Below are 22,346 nucleotides of genomic sequence, written 5' to 3' on the forward strand. Positions count from 1 at the left end.
GTCCAGTGCTCTGCACCTAGTAAGCACTCAATAGATACTATTGAATGAATGAATGTCTGTCTCTCTGGTGTCAAATTGTAAATTGCAAGCGCTTAGTCCAGTGCTCTGCACCTAGTAAGCGCTCAGTAAATACTATTGAAGGCATGGTCTCTCTGTTGCAGAGCTGCGCATGCCAAGCGCTAAGTCCAGTGCTCTGCACCTAGTAGGCGCTCAATAGATACTACTGAATGAATGTCTGTCTGGTGTCGAATTGTAAATTGCAAGCGCTTAGTCCAGTGCTCTGCACCTAGTAAGCGCTCAACAGATACTACTGAATGAATGTCTGTCTATCTGGTGTCGAATTGTAAATTGCAAGCGCTTAGTCCAGTGCTCTGCACCTAGTAAGCGCTCAATAAATACTCTATTGAAGGCATGGTCTCTCTCGGTTGCAGAATTGTGCATGCCTAGCGCTTAGTCCAGTGCTCTGCACCTAGTAAGATACTAACGAACGAATAAAGGCAAGGCCGAGGCTCCCCCTCCGCGCCCCCCCGGGGACCAGCCGCCAAACCCGGCCCAGTGGAGTCAGTTCTCCGAGAGCGGGCCGGCCGCGCTGCGCATGCGCCAGCGCGCCCAGGGGCCGGCGCAGTTCCCGGGGTCGGCGGCAGGGGGCAGCGGTGGGCCCCCCCCGAGGGGCGGGGGAGGAGGGCGCGGGGACGGAATCCCGCCCCCTGCCGGCCGCGGGCGGGGTGGGCTGCGGGAGGAGCCAATCAGAGCGCCGGGCCCGGCCGTCACGTGACGGGCGAGGCGGCCCCGGGCCCCAGCGCCGCCGGAGGCGGGAGCGGCAGCGGAGCTTGCAGCCGGAGCAGCTGCAGCGGTTGCAGCGGTTGCAGCGGCTCCAGCGGCTCCCCCGGGCCGGCCGAGCGCGCATCCTCGGGCTGCAGCCGAGCCCGACCCTTCCCCGACGGCGGCCGGAGCCGCGGGACGAGGCGGGACGAAGCAAGATGGCAGGGATTTTAGCCTGGTTCTGGAACGAGCGGTTCTGGCTGCCCCACAATGTCACCTGGGCCGATCTGAAGAACACAGAAGAAGCCACCTTCCCCCAGGCGGAGGATCTCTACCTCGCCTTCCCCCTGGCCTTCTGCATCTTCATGATCCGGCTGGTCTTTGAGAGGTAAGGGGGCACTTTCCTCCTCCTCCTCCTCCTCCTCCTCCTCCTCCTCTCCCCCACCCCTGGACATGCCCACACAATGCAAACTCACACCCCCACCCTTATTCTCCCCCCTACAGATCCCCTTTATACACACGCACGAGGGCCACAGATCATGTCCACGAGCTCTTTTATGCACTCAGTAGGATTTATTGAGCGCTTACTATGTGCAGAGCGCTGGTCTAAGCGCTGGGGGAGAGGCAGGGTGTATTGGTTAAGCGCTTACTATGTGCAGAGCACTGGTCTAAGCGCTGGGGGAGATGCAGGGTCATCAGGTTGTCCCACGTGAGGCTCCCAGTCTTCATCCCCCTTTTATTCATTCATTCAATAGTATTTATTGAGCGCTTGCTAGGTGCAGAGCACTGTACTGAGCGCTTGGAATGGACAGATCGGCAACAGAGACAGTCCCTGCCCATTGACGGGCTTACAGTCTAATCGACAGAGGAGGTCACTGAGGCCCAGAGAAGTGAAGTGACCTGCCCACAGTCACCCAGCTGACAAGTGGCAGAGCCGGGATTCGAACCCATGACCTGTGACTCCCCAGGCCGGGCTCTTTCCACTGAGCCACGCTGCTGTTATGCTCTGCCGGGCGCTTAGCACAGGGCTGTGCCCATACTAAGCGCTGAGTAAATACCACTGATGATATTCTCCCTAGTCCTCTTTCTCTCCAAATCCACTGCATCACTCCCCACCCTTGGACCGTCCCTCTCCGACTCATCTTATTCTCCATCTCCTGGCTCGTTGTGCGTGGCAAGGAGAGCTGACTCTCAGCCCAGTTTGGGTCAATATTTATTTTCATTTTTTTTTTTTTTTAGGGAGATGGGGTTCTCTTTCACTCCCCCGGTAACTTGCATCCTGGGTGGGTTTGGAGGGGGTTGGGGTTCTGCTCAGCTGTCAGTCCTTCCCCCACTGCCATCACCCACCGCTCTTGGGGAGAGGGGAAAGGGGGAGAGGTTGCCGGACTTCAGCTTTGATTTTTCTCCCTTTTTTGCCGTGCTTCTGCCCATCGTTTCCAGCCGGCAATGCTCGCCACCTTGGTGGCACTAGGAGGCAGAGTTTCATTGGCAAAGACTTTGCAGCCCTGCCCGAGTGGCACGGAAGGGCTGCAGGGGGGGAAGGCAAGGGTACAAGGGGCAGGCCGAAAGGTCAAACTTCTCTTTCTCTCCACGAGACGCCTGCTGGGTCTCATTGCCTTTAATAATAACGATGGCATTTGTTAAGCGCTTACTATGTGCCAAGCGCTGGTCTAACCGCTGGGAGGATACAAGGTGATCAGGTTGTCCCACGTGGGGCACACGGTCTTCAGCCCCCGTTTACAGTTGAGGTCACTGAGGCACCGAGAAGATGGCATTTGTTAAGCGCTGGTAGGATACAAGATGATCAGGTTGTCCCACGTGGGGCTCACAGTCTTCACCCCCCTTTTACAGATGAAGTCACTGAGGCACAGAGAAGTGAAGTGACTTGCCTAAAGTCACACAGCTGACAAGCCGCAGAATCAGGATTTGAACCCATGACCCCTGACTCCCCAGCCATGAGGAGCCATGCTGCTTTCTGACCAGGATCTGTTTCCCAGCCATCATATCCCAAATCTTGGGAGAAATGTCTGCTAGGAGTCACTCCTGTTCCTCCTTGGGCAATAGGCCCGATGATTTTTTTGGAAGTCCCCCCCCCCCCCTCCACCCTAGATTGACCAGTTTAGGCTTACAGGAGCCCCCAAAGAGGATGAAATGGTGTGCTGATGCCCTGACTCTCAGTGAGTTTGGGTTTTAAGCTATTCAGCATTCTGAACCAAGATTAGACAAGGGAGTCTAATTTCATGTTAGCAAGGCATTTGGAAAGGTGTTTTTTTTTTGTTGATGTTTCTTGTCTTTTGGGGGTAGCATTTCAGGAACTGCAAACTTTTGAAACTCATTTCCTCAGCATTATTCTGAGTCGCTTCATTAGAGACGCTCTTTCTCAGAACTAGAACCATGTGTTTGACTCAGTAAACCGATCTCCAAAAAACTGTCACTCTTAGAACACGGAGCTTAGAAATTGGGTTGATGGAAAGAAAGATTGTCAACATTTAATTGTGGACGTGGCATTTCTTGACATCACCTTAGAGGTGGCAGACATCGAAATAGTCTCAAACTGCTGTTCCTTGGAGGAGGATTTGCCATTATACTGAAGGTTCCTTGCACTCTCTCATTTTAATTGGGCATGTTATATGCTTGTTACAAGAACGGAGACAGTTGTCCAGATGGATAACTGATCTGCCCAATCGGAATAGATCTGAACATTCATTGTTCTTTTTCAAAGTGTACCATGATCTGAAATGTATGATTCTAAGTCTCCCTGATGTTGAAAGGATCCTTGCAGGGAAGCATGGTGTGGGGGGAAAGGGGGTTATTTACAGGTTGTGGGTCACTGCATCAAAATGCAAATATTTACTGACAAAAAACCTGAAGTCATATCTAACCTTGCAATCTTTGAAACTGGAAGCAGGCTATCAGGAAATGCAGGTGGCTCATTTTCCAAAATGAGCTGGCTGTGCTCACATCTGGGGAGTCAGCTATTCTGTTTTAAGGGAGGCAGAGGACTCTTACATCTCAGGAACAAAAGCATGCTGGCTTGACACATCTAATAACATTCTAAGTTAATTCCAGACTGTTCATTACTGGGGGAGAAGCAAAACAACAACAATTAAATGTTTCACCCTAGATGGGATATAGCGCTGTTCTTACAAATAAACGCTTTGATATCTGTGGAAACCAAATTTGTTTCTCCTACTTAGAAGCATTGTATTTGGCATGAGCCAGTGTACATTTGGAGTTGGAACTTTGGTTTGTAAAGGTTTTTATTTAATCACAAATAGTGTAATGTGCACAGCCAGTTGGCGTATCTTTATGCTGCTTTATTTACCTTGTGATGTTAATGTTCTGCCTAGAAATGCTAAGGTGTCTCATTCTTGGCATCAGTTTTTGTTGAAAGCTAGTATACGTCGTTAGTGATTAGTCACTATACATGTACCAGATGAGGTTTAGATATGAGTCCCAGTTCACCATCTAAAGGAAAGAGCAAAGAGCAATTTGAGCAATGTCAAGAAACTGACTTAGCCCCATTCCCATTTCAGAACATCCATCTTTTTAATGTATTCACTGGTTCAGTCTGTCAACATTGGAGGCATCTGTGGCCAGGGCATAATGTGATGTACTCTGCCATATGTGCTGCAGTATGCAGGCACAGCAGGGTAAGTTTTTAAAAAAGGAACTTGAGGGGAAGAGGAGTTTTAACCGAGTTCTATATTTGCTTTATTGGTTTGGTTTACTGTATTGGTGTGACTTTAATTGGCATTGTATCATTTTCTATTCAGCTGGAAAAATAAGAGTTACTGTAAACATGCATTTATTGCTTGACATCAGAATGGCTAGTTTCTGACAGTGGATGATGGCCAACTTAGATTAGAATGGAAGGTGGGGTTTACGAGGAGCAAACTGCAGCAACAAAAGCAGGACTTGAGGTTATGGTGTTACTGTTTACTTTCGGAACCTGTGGGTAATATTGTCTTGAATGATCCTCAGCACCAGTAGGCTTCCATAACTGTCAACCTGGAATGGCCCCAGACTGAATCACCCCTCCATTCCTCCTACCTTTCCACCCTTCCACTCCTCCAAGCAAAGCTGTGGGTTGACTCTTGCAGACTCTGAAGCCCGCCAGTCACCTTAAGGTGATATGATGGGGCCAAGGGATGTACCCACAAAGCTCTGGGGTAGGTTGATAAAGGCCACTCTTCCATCCCAGGAGGAAGGAACAGGGGGAAATTGGCTTGAAGGAAGCATCTGTGCCACCTGAGAAGGAAAGAGAGAGGAGGAGAGTGAAAGCAGCTTGGCATGCTGTTCTTGGAAAGAACTGGGGGGAGAAGGCATCTCTTCCATTCTCAAGGCAAGTGGAATGTGTAGGAATTGGCCTCTTCCCTTCTCAAAAGGGAAGGATTTCAAGAGAAGCACTCTAGCATAAATGTTTTTAAGACACTTTTGTGTTTCCCAATGCTCTTGTTACTTTGTTTCCAGTTTCTTTGTGAGTTGTTTCAGCAGAAAGTATCAATTGTGCCAACAAAAATGACAATTAGGATTAGAAAAGCTCCAGTGTTTCCAGGTCTCCACTGAAACAGACTCCACAGAACACATCCTCTTCTGAGGAATCCTGTGCAGGAAATGTGACACTGGGAATCTGGTCGACGGAATGTGGGGCCAGGAACAGTCAGCCTTGTGAGCAACATGTTGCTGTCATTGAATTGGCTCTCTGAGCTACTAAACTTTGTAGACTTGGGCCTTGGTTAGGGCTAAGTAAAGGAAGAGTTCATTCTGACCTTCACAACCCCTCCATGCTCACATGACTGGTGGTACCAGCAGCTGGAGCTAGACAGGCACACAGTGGTCATCTCGTCAGGTGAAAAAGCCCCTTCATTTCTAGAAATTCGCCCTTCCTGGTTTCACATAGTGGCTTGCAACTGTAACATCTGGTGAAGGATTTCTAAATAGTCAAGCAGGGAGCTAGCCGTGGGCAGGGAATGTGTCTGCCAACTTTGTTATATTGTACTCTCAGTACAGTGCTCTGCACACAGTGAGCACTCAAATACAATTGATTGATTTCAATGCAACTTGTAAGTTTTCTCATTAATGAGAGCAGAAGATTAATCACAGTTAAATGTGCATGATGAGCACATTAAACAATGGTGAGATTGAGATGAAATTGCTGAACGCCCCTTTGCCAGAAGCTGGCATGATTGGCCAGAAGGGAGGTTATGGGGAAACGCGCAAGAGTATTGCACACTACCACGTTATTTACTGTGACAAGATAAACTGATTTGAACTGTTGGCCCCAAAAAACTGGAAACAGGACTTTTCATTACCTTTACACAAGTATAGCACTAATGAAATTGTGTAATTCCCTTTAAAGTGTGAAGCTTAGTTATTTAAATTGGTCATGATAAGCGAATTAATTGGATGAATGACATACCATTCATCTAAATAACTACCATCTTAGAACTGCAGTTTGGGCAAAGATGAAGGATAATGATTACCAGAGAAATTAGCCAAAAGTATTCTAGTTGTTGGAGTCCTGTTTTTCAGCTGATTTTTAGCTTCACCCTTAGTGAGTTTCTTAAGCAATACCTGGAGTTTGCTTTTGAGGTGAAGGGAATCCTGTTCAGATGTTGAGCCACTTCCTGGGGATAAATTAGGCCCTTTAGGTGGTGTCCAAATCCATTCAGACTCTAGGGGTTGGGAGGGCAATTTACTAAATTGCCATTCACTCTGGTAGTGATGATGAAGACTAGAACAGGAATAGAATACAACCCCCAAATTCAACTAATTCCAAAGGACTAACCCATCCATCTAGCAGAATTGGGTCTACCATTTCCTTAATGCTCAGAAATCCTTGAAGAAGGTCAATTTTCCAGGGTGTGGCTGGATTCTGGGGCACTGTATGAGACAGTGGCTGAACTCTTTGGATATCCTATTTCTGCAATGGCTGACAGAGCTCCTGGAATTGTACTTTTTCCTTGTTCAATCAGCAGGGTGCTCAGGTCAGAGTCAGGCAGTCTCTCTCTCCCCACCCTCCTTTCCTTCCCTCTTTCCTCTCCCTTCTCAACCCTTCTGTCCTGCTTCCTTCTTTGATTGCGTCCTGTAGGATGGCTGGGCCCCCGGTCACATGATCAAACCCCTTCAGCTTCTGCCTTTCCTATTGCTGCAAGTCACGGGGTCAAGTTATTGCAGTGATTACTTCCCCGACCTAGTTGTCCTGGGTCTGCTTGAGAGAGCCGAGAGTTAGGCTGTGGGCTGCTACGAAGGACTGGGGGTAGAAATGAGGGGAGAGGGAGGGAAAATGGGAGAACACAAACTGTTAGTCAAAAGACATCAGTGGCAGAACAAAGGAAAGTAGCAAAGTTCCCAAGCTCCCAGTCCAGCCTGCCACTCTATCCCATGTGGGGCCCATGGGTTAAATGCGATTTAACTGTAAGCAGTTTGCTTCAGCCTCTGAACTCTCCTTTGTTAAAATGTGGCAGAAATAGACAGGCTCCTTTACCGCTATTCTACTGGACCCTATGAGGATTGCTATGGACACGGCAATCCTCCCTCCTTGGTGGTCTGTGCTGGAAAAATGACAAAACAAACCCTAGCAGCACTTCAAATATCTGGGATCCGGGTCAAAAAGACATTCGACCTGAGTTTTCTTCTTAAGGGCTCATTTGGAAATACTGATCTCAGCAGGTCGAGAGCAGTAAACTAGAAACTGCAGCCTGTCAGAGAGCATGGTCCCTTGTAGGAATGTGAATTTTGTGTTCCTGCATTATCCATGGGAACAGAGCACACAGATTCCAGAGCACATCTATTTCCGCAAACCAGGCTGGTAAGATAAGGTTTAGAGTGACAAGCTGACAAGTAGCTCAGACTACTGGTAGTTCCTGTGCAGGACTCCATGCTGTCATTGATTAATGGGCTGAGGGAGAACAGATTGGCTTCCATCTCTTCTTGGCCTTAATGAATCTGCATTCATATTCAGGAGGATTTTAATTTCCATGCCTGTTTTAAGCCGATGAAGAGGCCATTTGCACATGATTTCACTTGAGTGCTGCATATTGCGAAGTAACAGAAACACAAGGACTAGACATCCCTTGAACCACACAGCTGTGGTCATGGTCTGCCACTGGGCAAAATAACTTGTCAGATTCATTTCAGGGGAGAAAAGAGGAGTCGTTTCCTCATCTTTGAAGCCTCCTGGCCTGGGTTTAATTCCCATCTGTGTTTTAATTCCTTCCAGTGCTTAGCACAATGCTCTGCACCCATTAAGCCCTTAATATATGCAAGTACTGCTACTGTTCTATACCCAGGGGTTGGCATATAGGAAGTAAATGTGTAGTACCCTAACATAGCAAAGTCAATAACAATCAAGCAGGCAGTGGTTTAAGCACTGACAAATCAAATTTTCAAATGTTAAACTGACCCATCAGGAGTCTAAGTCAATATTGAGACCTAAATCTAATCTTTGCCCTATCTGCCAAGTTCTTGTTGCCTAGTCCGAACCCTAATCCTTGGCCTAGCTCTAAAGCAATTGATTTTGTTGTTGATTGTACATATCTATTGCTAGAACATTCTTGTTGACGCTTGACCATGTGTTGTTTGATTTTTCTATGATTTACCAAAAAAAAATAAAATAGAGCACTCTGTTTCTGGTTAGACCCACTTAGGTGTTGTGGCAGGGTTTGGGGGCGGCAGGGGGTGGTGGTGGTCCACTTGTAACTTTGTGGTTGTCTCCACTAGTACAGTTAACCATGCTCCAGGGATTAGGAGCTAGGAAGAACACAAGTATGTATATTTGTCCTCTTTATGTTTGATCCAGGAACTGGATATTTTTGTCAATATAGCCAAACTGAGGGTAATTGGCCCTTCTGTAGGCCCAGAGTCGATTGTACCATAGAGGCTGGGACTTCCCTGCTCTCCACAGACCAGCACAGCTTGCCTAAACAGAGACGTCTACCTGTGGAAGGGGTTGGGGACCTGCAGGGCGCTTAAATCTCTGGTGTGTAGAGGGAATGAGAAGCTCCTGCCTGGCAGGGAACTGTGGCCCTCAGCTCTATGCCTTTCCCTGTTACCTGGGACGGATTATGGCCCTCAGATGGGAGACTTTCCTAGTTGTCTCACAGCCTCCCGGCACAAGCCACAGGAACACCTGACAGCCGAAGGCCCCAAGGTGCGAGGTGGGAGTGAGTCGGCCAGGAGTGCCTGGGACTTCCATGTTGCTCGTGGGCCTCCGCGAAAGGGTTATGCCAAAAGCTCTTGAGAGACTCCACCTACCCCCAAATTAGGGAGAAGGTCTTGCTTTGTGGTCCGGTTGCTTAGTGGAACCCAGTCAGTCACCAGATTAAAATTCACGGGCACCGGGGGTGAGTTTCCAAATGTGAATTCTCAGCCCTTGTTGGAGAAGAATCTGAGCATCATCAGATGGCCTTTTGCTAAAAAGGGAGAGGCTAACATATTCATAGTCCACTACTATGTGTGAAGCAAACAAAGACTATGTGTGTTGTGTGAAGCAAACAAAGTCTGTTTCTTGAGTTTTCAATAAGCCTTCAGACCACAATATTACTGTTAGTAGTTTCTCGGAACATTCCAAATATTATGCTGCTCTTCAACTTGACCCTTTTTCTCTTGGAGCTTGATTCCTTTTCTCGCCTAGCAGTCCAAGGCCCTTTCTCTTTCCCCTTCTCACTTCTAATTTCTTCTCCTCCAAAAAGTAGCTCCCACACTGGAGACTGGAAGGGGTGTCATCTAGAAACAAGATTTAGCCTATTTGAGGTTGTGGTACCAAGCACAATTCTTGCTTTTCAGAGTAACTCCAAGTGTAGGTGAGCCAGCTATTTTCTTGTTTTCCACTCTGAGAGGTGATCAGAAAAAGAAGTTCCATATCAGTAAAGCTCTAAGCTCCCTTCATTCTTTTCTGAATTGTAGGCACCTTTCTATAACTCAATCCACCTTCTTGTTTTAGGAACAGGTATCTAGTTAGTCTAAAGAGGTTACAGTTAAACTTAGCAGGACTTGAACATTCATGAAATTGACTGAATTTTAGCAATCTCGCACATGATTTCTTCTTAATGAAATTTCATCCACAGCACCAATTTGTGAACTCTCCCTTGTTGCCTGGGAAGAAAAATATGTGAACATTAGTCACCACAGATGACCAAATTAGCACATTTAAGAGTATTTGTTGGTTAGGTTTTGCACCTGTTCTCAGCAATGGAGACTTCTTTGGCTCTGCAACATTTAAATATAATTCTAAAGTAAATTGCCATCTAAATAAAAACTAGTAATTTTCAAGAATTGAATGGGAGCCACTTGCATTACTGCCAAGCATGACATTTGTTGCAGGTTTGGCTTTTAAATGGAGGAGGAAGAAAATGATGAAAACACATCTTCTGAATTGATTCTGTGCTTTAGACTGTCACATTACTTTCATCTGCTTCTGTTTGTGTGCCTATTATTAATTTCATTAAGGTGAAAAAGGACCTTCTCTGCAAATGTGCATTGAAGCTGCTGAAAGCCAAAGTTATTCTAGACTTGCTTGAAATATCTCTCTAACCCAGTTGGTCTGCTCCTCTGCTGCACTCCCTTGGTGGTGGTGATGGTGCTAATAATTAACATAATTAATGTAATTAACATTAATAAAGCAGTAATGGAAAAGGAGCAGAAATGGATTTACAGGTGCTGGGATTGAAAGCCCTCTTGCACTTATTGGTTGTGAGGGAAGAGGTATGCAGGAAATTAACAGAAATGATGCTACAGTGTCAGATTGTTTGTCCATCCAACCCAGTGTTCTGTCTCCAACTGTGATTCAAAGATGGTAGCAGTAGTAATGATAATAATAATATTTACGGAGCACCTACTGACTGAAATGCACTATCCTAAGTGCTTGGATACTTGGAGAAAGTGGGACCCTTGTCCTTCTTGACATGGTTAAGAATCCCCAGAGAAGCAGTGGGGCTTAGTGACTAGAGCACGGCCCTGGGCATCAGAAGGACCCGAGTTCTAATCTCGACCCTGTCACGTGTCTCCTGTGTGACCTTGGGTAAGTCACTTCACTTCTCTATGCCTCAGATATCCCATCTATAAAATGGGGACAAGAGTGTGAGCCCCAAATGGAACAGGAACTGTGCTCAACCTGATTACCTTGCGTTTACCCAATGCGGAGAACAGTGCTTGGCACACAGGTACTTAGCAAGTACCATTATTATTATTTTTCCTAACGTCACCTTCTAGAAATCCATTATGTACATATCACCTTGAATTTATGCAGCGTCTACGTGGAAATGCATCTTTTTGCCCACACATCCTCCTATGGTTAAAGATTCTGTGTTCTTTTGTGGGTGGTTTTGTTTGCCTTTACTTTCTGCAAAATATTTTACTTTTAGCCTGTTTCACAATAATTAAACTTTGAGGGTGAAGATTCTTCTGGACTTTATACTCTTGTAAATGAAGAAAAGTCAACACTAGCCATTGCTAATGGCTATGACAACCTGGTTGTCATAACTTGGAATCTACCAATTCAGAATTTTTTTTTCCACAAGGGTTTTAATTTTAAAATTCAGAGGACAAGGTGAAAATATTTCATTAGGGGCAAATAAACTAACCTGTTGGTTCTCCCTTTTGCCACAGAAAAGCATCATGGCTTAATGGATAGAGCACTGCCCTGGAAGTTAGGAAATCTGGGATCTTAATCCTGGCTCTGCCAATCAGTCAATCCATCGGAGGTATTTATTGAGTGTTTACCTTGTGCAGAGCACTGTAGTAGTAATGATTGTGGTATTTAAGCGCTTACTGTGTGAGGCACTATATTTAGCACCAAGGTGGATATAGGCAAATTGGGTTGGACACAGTCCTTGTCCCACATTGGGCTGACAGCATCCATTTTACAGATGAGGGAACTAAGGAACAGAAGGGGCATGGCTCAGTGGAAAGAGCACGGGCTTAGAAGTCAGAGGTCATGGGTTCTAATCTCGGCTCCGCCACCTGTCAGCTGTGTGACTTTGGGCAAGTCACTTAAATTCTTGGTGCCTCAGTTACCTCATCTGTAAAATGGGGATTAAGACTATGAGCCTCACGTGGGACAACCTGATTACCCTGTATCTACCCCAGCGCTTAAAACAGCACTCGGCATAAAGTAAACACTTAACAAATACCAACATTATTATTATTATTATTAGAAGTTAAATGACTTGTCCAAGGTCACACAGCAGACAAGTGGCAGAGCAGGGATTAGGACCCAGGTCCTTTTGACTCCCAGGCCCATGCTCTATCCACTAGTCCATGCTGCTTCTCTAAGCACTTGGGAGAGTACATAACAACAGAGGTGACAGATGCAACCCCTGCCCACAAGGAACTTAGTGTCTAGAGGGGATGACAGACATGAAAATAAATGTATTTTTACAGCTGTGGGACTGAGGGTGGAGTGGATATCAAGTGCTTAAAAGATACAGATCCAAGTCCAAGGGCACTGCAGAAGGGAGAGGTAATAGGGGAAGTGAGGGCCATTGCCTACTGTATGATCTTGTTAATTTCTCTATGCCTCAGTTTTCTCACTTGTAAAATGGGTACAAAATACCCCTTTTCTCTCCCCCTTAATCTGTGAGCCTTATGTGGGACGGGCTGTATCCAGTCTACCCCAGAACATAGTACAATGCTTGGCATATAGTAAGAGCTTAGCAAATACCACTATTACTGTTTATGCTTATTCCACGTATTATTCTCTTGTCAAAAGGAAATGATTTAGGATCTCTTCTGGACTTATAAAGTCCTTCTATAGTTCTCCATCCCCTACTTATTCTTCTCCTCTTAAAAAAACAAATGCATATGTCACTTCAGTGTGAGAAACTAAATAGAAGTTATCCTTTGGATAGTGTTCCATTTCAAATTTCTAACACTAACTATGAATATGTTAAATGGCATGTCTTCATATTTTTATGAGCATTTTTTTTTCAGAAGTGGATTATATTGCAACTCTTAGACATTGATATCTACTTGACTTCTGAATATTGTCCTTAAGCAAGGAATGAATTCAATTTATCCCATCAAAATTCTTTCAATTTTTTTTTAATGTGGAAGCAGCATATTGGAGGCAAAATGGCTTAATGATAAAAACCTTTGGATTTTATTTATGCATTCTGTAACAGGCGCAGATTGCATGAAGGTCAGTTGGAGAAGAGGAAGTTATATGGATGTAATCTTCCTATGTTATTTATGTTAGTATCCCAAATTTCTCAGATTTCTGAATAGCAGTTTTTGAAAGGCAAATGATCTCATTCACTCAAAGTGCCATAGGTTCTGTAGGATTCTGTCCTCTCTAACTGGCCATTCATTTAAGGTGTATTTGCTTCGATTTATAAAATTTTCCTCTAGCAAAGATTGCCTGGGAAAACATTCAGTAAGATTTGCAGAGCTAAATGGGGCTGTACAACAAAGGACTGAAAAATTAAATGACTAATAGTCACTGTCAAAACAGTTGGCAAGCGCTCAATAAATACTGTTGATTGATTGTCAGCTCACTCATTCAGAAGGCCAGTTGTCAGACCCAGACGAAAATGGCAGATGAAGGGTCAGAGTGTGGCCTGGGGGAGGAAAAATGAACTGGGTAATGTCTGGGGTCCCTCCAAAGTCCTTTGGGCTTGGTCTGTTTTCCAAGAGGTCAGGGTGGGCCTGAATCAGTGTGCATTCAGATTGGGTAGATGGGGGATGTTTGGGCTTGCCTTGTGTTTGGAGGAGTGAGTCTCAGGTAGTCAGGGACCCTATGCTGTCCAGTCTTTGCTTGATAGTGCTCTGACTGCCTTTACAGGTGTCAGAGGTTCTGTAGACAATCTAGCAGATCTGTTAGTTAGTGGTATTTATTGAACTGTACTGAGTGCTTGGGAGATTACAATACAGTAGGGTTGGTAGATGCACTCTCTGCCCTCAAGGATTTGTCAAGTCTTTAGAAAGGAGGTTGGGTCCCCTCTCCAACCAGTGGACCTCAGACTGGACGAAGAAGGTTCCTGACTTCTCTGACTTTTAGGAACTCTCTGCTCCATCTTAGTGCAGACCGACAGGGCACAAAAGGGTAGAAGCTCAGGCTGTTGGTCTCCAAAAGTTCTGCCCTCTCCTCCAGCCTCAAACGCAGACTGCCAAAGACATTTGTAACTGTCTTGGTGCCCGTTTCTAGGACGGAGAATGAGGTAGCCAGCCCTTTGCCATGTCTACTTTTGTAGATCTAGAGTCTTTGATGATTGAGTTTATGGATTAGTGGATTTTTAGACTTAGTGCAGACTGCAATTAACCAGTGATTGGACTTCAGAAATGGAAGAGACAAATTGCCTAAAATTCCTTCTAAAAATTAGTCAGCAAGGTGGAAAAAAAATCACCTAAAACAGTTCAGAATTTTAACCAAAACATGTTGTCCCCTCCATAGTTGGTCTCTGATAATGATTTCAAAGCATCTACCTCAAAATAAACCACTCTCCAATCACACATTCCCTTCTTGCAAGCAAGAACCAATTCAATTTAAAAAGAGGGGATTTGTCCTGAGCTGAATAAACCCAGACTCTGCGTAAATGAAACAGGGCAGTTCTGTAGTTGAGGGCCACCCACAGAAAACAAAAAAGCCAATTAGTCTTCCACTGTAGATTAGTTTTCAAACATTTTGTTCTTTTAGACAAGACATATCAGATTGAATATCATTTGGAGTTGTAAGAAACACTGTAGCTAGACACGTTGAGATTTAGGGTGTATGAAACTGGAATTCTGCACTGTTTTTCCCTAATTGTACCATTTTCTTTTACCAGTAGCCTAGTTCTCTTGCTTGGACTGGTGCACAGCTCACATGGATTAGAACATGGGTTCTAATCCTGGCTCCGCCACTTGTTTGTTGTATGATCTTGGACAAATCATTTCTCTTCTCTGTGCCTCAGTTACGTCATCTGTAAAATGGGGATTGAAACTGTGAACCCCATATGGGACAGGAACTGTATCCAACCCGATTTGCATGTATCCACCCCAGCACTTAGTACAGTGCCTGACACACAGTAAGTGCTTAAATACTTTTGTTATTATTATTCAGTGCTTAGAACAGTGTTTGGCACACAGTAATCGCTTAAGTACCATTATTATTATTATTATATAAACTGATAGGATTGTTAAGCACTTTGTGTAATGCACTGTACTAAGCTCTGGGAAAGATAGCTATGTGTAACAGAGGTCATCCCCACAGGACCAAAGAAAATAAGGTTGTGCTGGGAAATCGAACATGGAAACTGGTTTATTCCCAGCACTTTTTTTGAGGAGTTTTGTTGTTAATGTTCGATGACAGATTTGAAGAAGAAAAATGGCTGAATAACACCAGCGTACTTTTCAGATCAAGGAAGAATTATGTTTTATCATATGTGTGGTATTTGTTTTTAAAGTGCCTTTTCAGCTCCCTTACAGTTTGGCATTATTTATGTGATTTCTTTAGGCCTTTTTGGTGTTGAGTAATGAGCACTCACAAGGCTTTAGATGACTTTCAGAAATTTATAAGACTACTGCAAGACTGTACATTTTGGCTATGAGTTTTCTTGACAATTTCATAAATAAATAAAAAAGCCAATAGCTCTTTCTCTCAAACTGGTTTCATATGCATTGAATTTTGTTAACTAGTAGATAATAAATGTGCAGCAGTTGAGTTTTAGATGGCTGCTTGGGTCTAAATATCTGAATGATGAGATTCTCAATTTGGTAGGTATCCAGATGGTAGCTAAACAATATATTTTCACAGAGCATGTTGGCTTAAAACCAAAGAGTGTTAAGCCACATCTATGTTAGGCAAATATTTCACAAGATTCCTTAATATTACACATTGTGGTAGTGTTTATTTTGCCCTTGTGCAGTGTTAACTTGGGTACTGTGCTGCTGTAGTGCCATGGTAAAAATAATTTTAGTAGTGTAATGAAAACAGCACACTATTGAAATGCTAATGAAGAAATACTCAAATTGTCATTCAAATGAGAAGCAGCATGGTCTAATGAATAGCTTCTGGGCCTGGAAGTCAAAAGGACCTGGGTTCTAATCACAGCTGTGCCACTTGCCATGTGACCTTGGGCAAATCACTTAATTTTTCTGTTCTTTAGTTGATTTATAAAATGGGGATCAAGACTGTGAGCCTCGTGTGGGATATAGACTGTCCAACCTGATTAGCTTTTATTTACCCTAGGGCTTAGTACAGTGCCTGGTCCATAGTAAGTGCTTAACAAATACCATAAAAAAGCATCCTTTTTTTTTAAAAGAAAAAGTGGTACTTGTTAAGTGCTTACTATATGCCAGGCACTGTACGAATGTGCTTTTACTTTGCAAAAACATCTTGAGTGCACTTGTTTTTCCATCCAAGATTCTGAGTGTCCTTTATATAAGAAAGGAGTTAGAAAAAGAGTTCTAGAGCTACTAAATATTATATTGGTTTGCCTCTAAAGCACACATTTCTCTTTACATGATGAATTTTTTATTAGCAGCAAGCTGAATAAGGCTTTTAATGGTGTAAACTGGAATAAATTTCTGAAAATTTTTTGAACACTCACGTTGCTCTGTTGCTATACAGTCGTGTCAACATTCCAATTTTTCAGGTGACCATGCTATGGCAGAAGAGGTAAATTCACCCCCTCAAAGGCCTTTCTACAGTTTGTGGCAGAAAAGGCAGCTAGGGCTTACAGTTTCTTTCTAACTTTTTTATTCCCCAAATGTAGTTACAGACCTTCTTGGACAATTTTTTTGGGAAACAAAATTCAAATTCAAGGTGGTCTTGAGTTGAGAGAGGTATTTTTTTCCTTAAATCATTTAAGGAAATTTAAATCATTCTTGCCCAAATTAGAATTGAACATTATTAATTTCATGTCTTGCAATTCTTGTTTTATAGACACCTTTCCATTTGCTCACTCAGTCAATACATTGCTTTATTCTATAGGAATATCTCCTTTCTTGAGCCAACAACTGTGACTTTCTACAGGAATATATATATCTATAAAGAAAAACTGCCCAACTCCCTGAAGGTTTCTCTTAATTTAAAAGAACTCATCTTGGAAGATTTGGTGATAGAATTGATTTCTGCTGGTCTGGGGTCAATTTCTAAATTATTAAATGCAGTAGACTGCTCTTGTTGTTTGGATTGCTGCACATTAGGTGGCTGGTGAAGGTGTCCATCTCTCCATGCAAGACAGAGTTATATTGGGGATTTCAGAATTGCCCTCTCTGCATCTCATTCTGCAGCCCTAAACCATGTGCGACCTCTACTGAAATGTATTAACTCTAGTACAGGAGTAGTGAGGATGTGTAATGAAAAGATGCCTTTTCCACATCTGTGCATTTTGTTGAGTTTTTCCTTGAGATCTTTGGCTTCCATAGTTGTGTTTTCAGGAATGGAGTGGTTTTTAAATGGCTTTGACTTTCAGTGGGAAACAATTCTGATATCCAGCAACTTGCTTATTTAATTCTTTTCCACTTGATTGTTTTCCCACCCCTTTAGACAAGGAATCCCCCTTAGGGCAGGGAATGTGTATGATCTGATGATGATGATGATGATTACATCTGTAGTGTTTATGAAGTGTTTACAAGGAGCCAAGAACTGTACTAAGTGCTGGTGTAGACAGGTACAGGATAATCAGATCAGACACAGTCCCTGTCCCACAGGGGTTGGGGAGGTAGGCTCACAGACTAGGCAGGAGGGAGAGCAGGTATTTTGTCCCCGTTTTACAGATGAGGAAATTGAGGCCTAGAGAAGTTAAGTGACATACCCAAGGTCACAGCAGCCAAGTGGCAGAGCTGAGATATATACCCCAGTGCTAAGCACATTGTTTGCACATCATAAGCAATTAATAGATGCCATTACTATTATTTATTTTATCACCATTATCATTATTAAAGTATCTTCCAAAAGGCGGTTCAGCACAAGGCAGAGAGTATGGACTTCGCAAGCATGCTGAGCTTGCATTAGCAAACTCCTTACATTTAATCCTTCCTCGATTAAGAGACATTCCCCAATTAAGCCCTCTTTCCCCTGGCTCACTCTCTCTTCTGTGTCGTCTAGGCACTTCTAACTGTGATTTTTTGACATTTGATATTCGCCCCACCCTCAACCTCACAGCACTTATGTACATATCTTTAAATTATATATTATAAATTACTGATTTATTCATATTAATGTCTCTCTCCCCCGTATACTGAAAGTTTGTTGTGGGCAGAGAACACATCTGCTAATTCTGTTATATTGTATTCCCCCAAGTTGGTACAGTGCTCTGCACATAAGTCCTCAATAAATACAATTGATTGATTTAATCATGAACCTTCTGCTGTTGAGGATAAACCTGTAGGAAGAATGAGAATTTACCAGTCATTATTGCAGTTAGACTCATAAGAGTCTAACTCTGAGAAGCAGCATGGCCTAGTGGAGAGGGCATGAGCTTGCAAGTCAAAAGGACTTAGATTCTAATCCCTACTCTGCCACTTGTCTTCTTTGTACCTTGGGCAAGTCACTTCTTTGTCCCTTAGTTACCTCATCTGTAAAATGGAAGTTAAGACTATGAGCCCCATGCGGGACAGGCACTGTGTTCAGTCTTATTAGTTTGCATCTACCCCAGTGCTATGTACAGTGCCTGGCACCTAGTAAGTGCTTAACAAATACCATACCAAAAAAAAAGTCTTATTGTGACATCAGTTCCTTGGTCCACAATGTACCCTCAAGCCTGGCAGCAAAGAATAACTTGAACAAGAGATGGTCAATTGTATGACATTGTTTTTCTCCACTGATAAAAGGGTGAAGGGTTCAGATAAGGCATTTTTTCAGTCCAACCATCAGTGCTATTTTGGGGAGGCCAAGATATGTGCATTGCTGTGTTATCCTGCAAATTACTTTGTGTTTTTGGGAGAGTTTAGTAATAAATATTCTTCAGAGGTTAATCTAAAGAATTGCTGGTTAGGTTCTTCCCATCAATTGATGCCACAGTCGTTTCTCCAGTCAGTTATTCCACCTGAAGCTTTATTATTTTCTTAAAGGTGTTGATAACCCCATTAGATTTTAAGTGCACGATAAATGTTGATAATGATCATGGTGCTGATTGCGGTGTTTCCCAACTCTTGTATTACACTCTCCCAAGTGGTTAGTACAGTGTTGTGCACACAGTAAGTGCTCCATAAATACCACTGATTGATTTAAGATTCTGTAGCAACTTCTTGCTGTTTCTATTAAGTAGTGGACTGTTAGTCTCATGTGGGCCAAGGACTGTGACCCATCTGATTGACTTGTGTCAACCCTAGTGCTTAGAAGGATGCTTGATACATAGTAAGTGCTTAAAAAAACCCACTTTTTTTTAAAAGCTGTGCCGATATCTCAGCAATGCATAACTCTCTCTGCTTGTAAACCTCAGCAAGTATATCCTCTGATTTGGGAGCTTTACCATTCCAGTCCTCTGGGAATCTTTCAAATTGGCAATATTTTAACAACAGTGAAAGTCTTTGTGCTAGACAACCACGAGCTGTTTATTTTGTTTTGTTTTAATGGCATTTGTAAAGTGCTTATTGTGTGTTGAGCCCTGTTCTAAGTACTGGAATGGATAAAAGGTTGAATACAGTCCCTGTTCAACATGGGGCTCACAGTCTCAATTGGAGAGAAGGATTTAATCCCCATTTTATAGGTGAGATATTTGAGGTATAGAGGTTGTGACTTGCTCAAGGTCACACAGCAAGCAATTGGCAAAGCTGGGATTAGACCCATAAAATTTCTCCACTAGGCCATGCTGCTTCTCTGTTACATGATAATGACTATTTTGGAAGTATCCCCATACAAGAAAAAGTTTCCTTAAGAAGCTTTGCAGAATTTGCTTCAGAATGATATATTCAGGGGTGAGAAGTCCATGATGAGTAATGAAAGGGAGAAGTGAGGATATTAGATGGTACATCCCTAACTAATAGGGTGAAAGTCATCAAGGGCAACTGTCACCCCCTTTCCTCTGAATATCATGTGGTTGTTTCTGGAGAAAGGCAGTGGCACCAGAGAGATCTTTGGTCTGATTAGTAATGACATTTTTTCATACGCTTTTTTATTTATACTCTCCCTCTCTCTTCTACTCCCAAGTGATGTATACTCACCTACACAAATTTGCTTAGTTCACTTAAATGAAAATACTATTGTCATGTGTTTTCTCCCTTCTTGATGCATGCAGTTAGCTTAACTGCTTGCTTTAGTTGGCTGTCTTCTCTCAAATGTTGTGCTTCTTAATTTCACATAGGATTACCCAGTCCTCAACATTGATTCTTTTCATTCACTGTTGAACAGATGAGCATATTTTATTTTTCTTTATGTTTGGATGGATGTGCTGTTGCTTAGGATTTTGTGACGGGTAAATAAAGAGGTTTCAGGATTTTGGTGTGTGCCATTGGTGGATTGTTTCTTGTTAAGATGTTTCAATTGGCATTCCATACTGGTTTCACAGGACATCTTCATCCTGGCTTTCTGTGCACTGCAAAATGTCATCCAAAGCCACACAAGGAGCTCAATCCACCAAAAGCATGAAGTGTTTCTCCTTCTCTGTTTCCACGTACCCTCCCGCTTCCCACATGGGAAGAGAATTGTGGTTTTTGTGAGTGAGGAACTTCATGGGAGTTCTGCCTTTTGGATGCCTTTCAAGAGTTACTTAAACATCAGGGCTCGCAGGTGCTCAGAAAAGCACCTTGGGATAATAGTACCACTGTACATGGGTACACATTTTCCTCTGTGGCTGAGAGCCTTCCATTTACAATAAGGCAGGCCATTTTAGATTGCCTGAGGCCAAGTATAATAAGAATGGTATTTGTTACACACTTTGTATGTGCCAAGCACTGTACTAAACACTGGAGTAGATACCAGATTATCAGATTGGATACAATTCCTGTGTTACATGGGACTCAGTCTAAATGAGAGGGAAACAGATATTGAATCCCCATTTTACAGATAAAAAACTGAAGCACAGAAGCATTAAGTGACTTGGCCTAGGTCTTACCTCAGTCAAGTGTTAGGGTCAGGATTAGAAGCCAGGTCCCAATTCCCACTCCTGTGCTCCTTCCATTAGGCCACATTGCTTCCTTTCTCCTGGTTAGCAATGGATATGCCATCTGTCATCCTTAGCTTTCCCCCCTAGTTTCCCATCACTGAGCTATTGTACATGAATTTGTCTGGGTCCTTCTTGAATCTTTTGGTAATTGGTTTCTACACCTCTACACCTCATCAGTCAGTCAATGGCATTTATTTAGTGCTTACTATGTGCAGAGCACACTATTAAGCGCTTGGGACAGTCTACCCCAGCGCTTAGAACAGTGCTCGGCACATAGTAAGCGCTTAACAAATACCAACATTATTATTATTATTATTAAAACAGAAGTAGCAGACATGTTCCCTGCTCATGAGCTTACCGTTTAGAGGGAGGCTTACAACCTAGAGTCATGAATCATTACTCCTAGTTTAAAGAAGTGTTATCTTTAGTTTGTCTTGCCCTTACTTTTTTTAAATGTCAGTGGGGCCCCCCTAATCCTGGTGTTAGGAGATTTGGGAAGCAACAGTTCTGTGTTTGCTCTGGACATATTCTTTATGATTCAGCTGACTTCATATGTACCTCCTCTTAGCCTTCTTTGTGACAGAGAGTCTTCATCTTTTCAGTCTTTCCTCGAATGGATAACCCACCTGGTTATTTCTATATTATATATTAATTTCACAGATGCTTGACCTTTTCATTTTAACTTGGTTTTTACTCCTTCCTTTTTTTCTAGAGCAACAAGGCTGAAAGATTCCTTTCAGTTACACCACAAGACCCAACTTCCACCATAGAGTAGCCTCCTAGATTCAGTGTCTGATAAGATCGGTTGGTCTGATTTGCCTGTTAGAATACAACCCACATCCATTGTGGTATGGGTAATTAAACATGTTTAAGAATTCAGGGGTTCAAATATGTGTTCAGTCAAACATCCCTCTTAGCACTACGTTCTAATTTAAAACAGTTTTAGAGGTATCCCATTTTTAAACGTTGTTCCTTTCCCCTTCTCCCCCCGCCCCCCAGGAAGAATCTCAACTGTTTTCAGCAAAAGAGCAGAAACAGTCCATTTGACCTCTTGCCCCTGGGGAGAGGTTGATGGCAGTGCTTCCCCTATTGTTCGGTTATGGCTTTTTAAAAAATGGACAGGCTGAGAAAAAATCCAAGGGAACAGCTGGTCACCTCCTTCCACTGTATCCCCTCCTTCTCTTCCCCACCAACCCTGCCCCAGCCTCTTCTAACTTGCCCAATTTGCTCAATTCAGCTTTTGATTAAAAAAAAAATATTGGTTAGTGAGATCGTGCAGGTAATTCAAAACGTTCTTGAGAAATGGTATTTGACATTGGAAATACAGAAACTCTTCAGAAGGCGAAGCAGAATTCCAAATAAGTTAGTGACTCAAAGACTGCTAGGTGCTTCAACCAGGTAAGTAGGAAAAAGGGGGAAACAAGCTCAGGTTTGAGCAGGAGGCACAAACACTCTCTTGTTTCTCAGCCTCCTTTCCAGCCCAACCTGCCTGGTATTTTCCTATGTGAAAGGCCTTGAGCAAGACAGAGGGAGGCAACGATGTAACATTTGCCG

General features: G+C 43.4%; 1 protein-coding gene across 2 annotated transcripts in view; it reads left to right on the forward strand.

The window, feature by feature from the left end:
- The first annotated feature begins 808 nt into the window (after window positions 1-808).
- The window catches only part of CERS6 (ceramide synthase 6), a 195,089-nt gene continuing 173,551 nt past the window's right edge, over window positions 809-22,346 (forward strand). Inside the window, exon 1 of one of the 2 annotated variants that reach the window (XM_007671332.3) lies at window positions 809-1,150. In XM_007671332.3, the coding sequence (XP_007669522.2) occupies window positions 981-1,150 (170 nt within the window). In that variant the 5' untranslated portion in view covers window positions 809-980. The remainder of the gene's footprint in view (window positions 1,151-22,346) is intronic. The other variant, XM_029071823.2, reaches the window with a different exon arrangement.

This window comes from Ornithorhynchus anatinus, chromosome 9 (genome assembly GCF_004115215.2).
Source record: "Ornithorhynchus anatinus isolate Pmale09 chromosome 9, mOrnAna1.pri.v4, whole genome shotgun sequence".
Lineage (NCBI taxonomy): Eukaryota > Metazoa > Chordata > Mammalia > Monotremata > Ornithorhynchidae > Ornithorhynchus > Ornithorhynchus anatinus.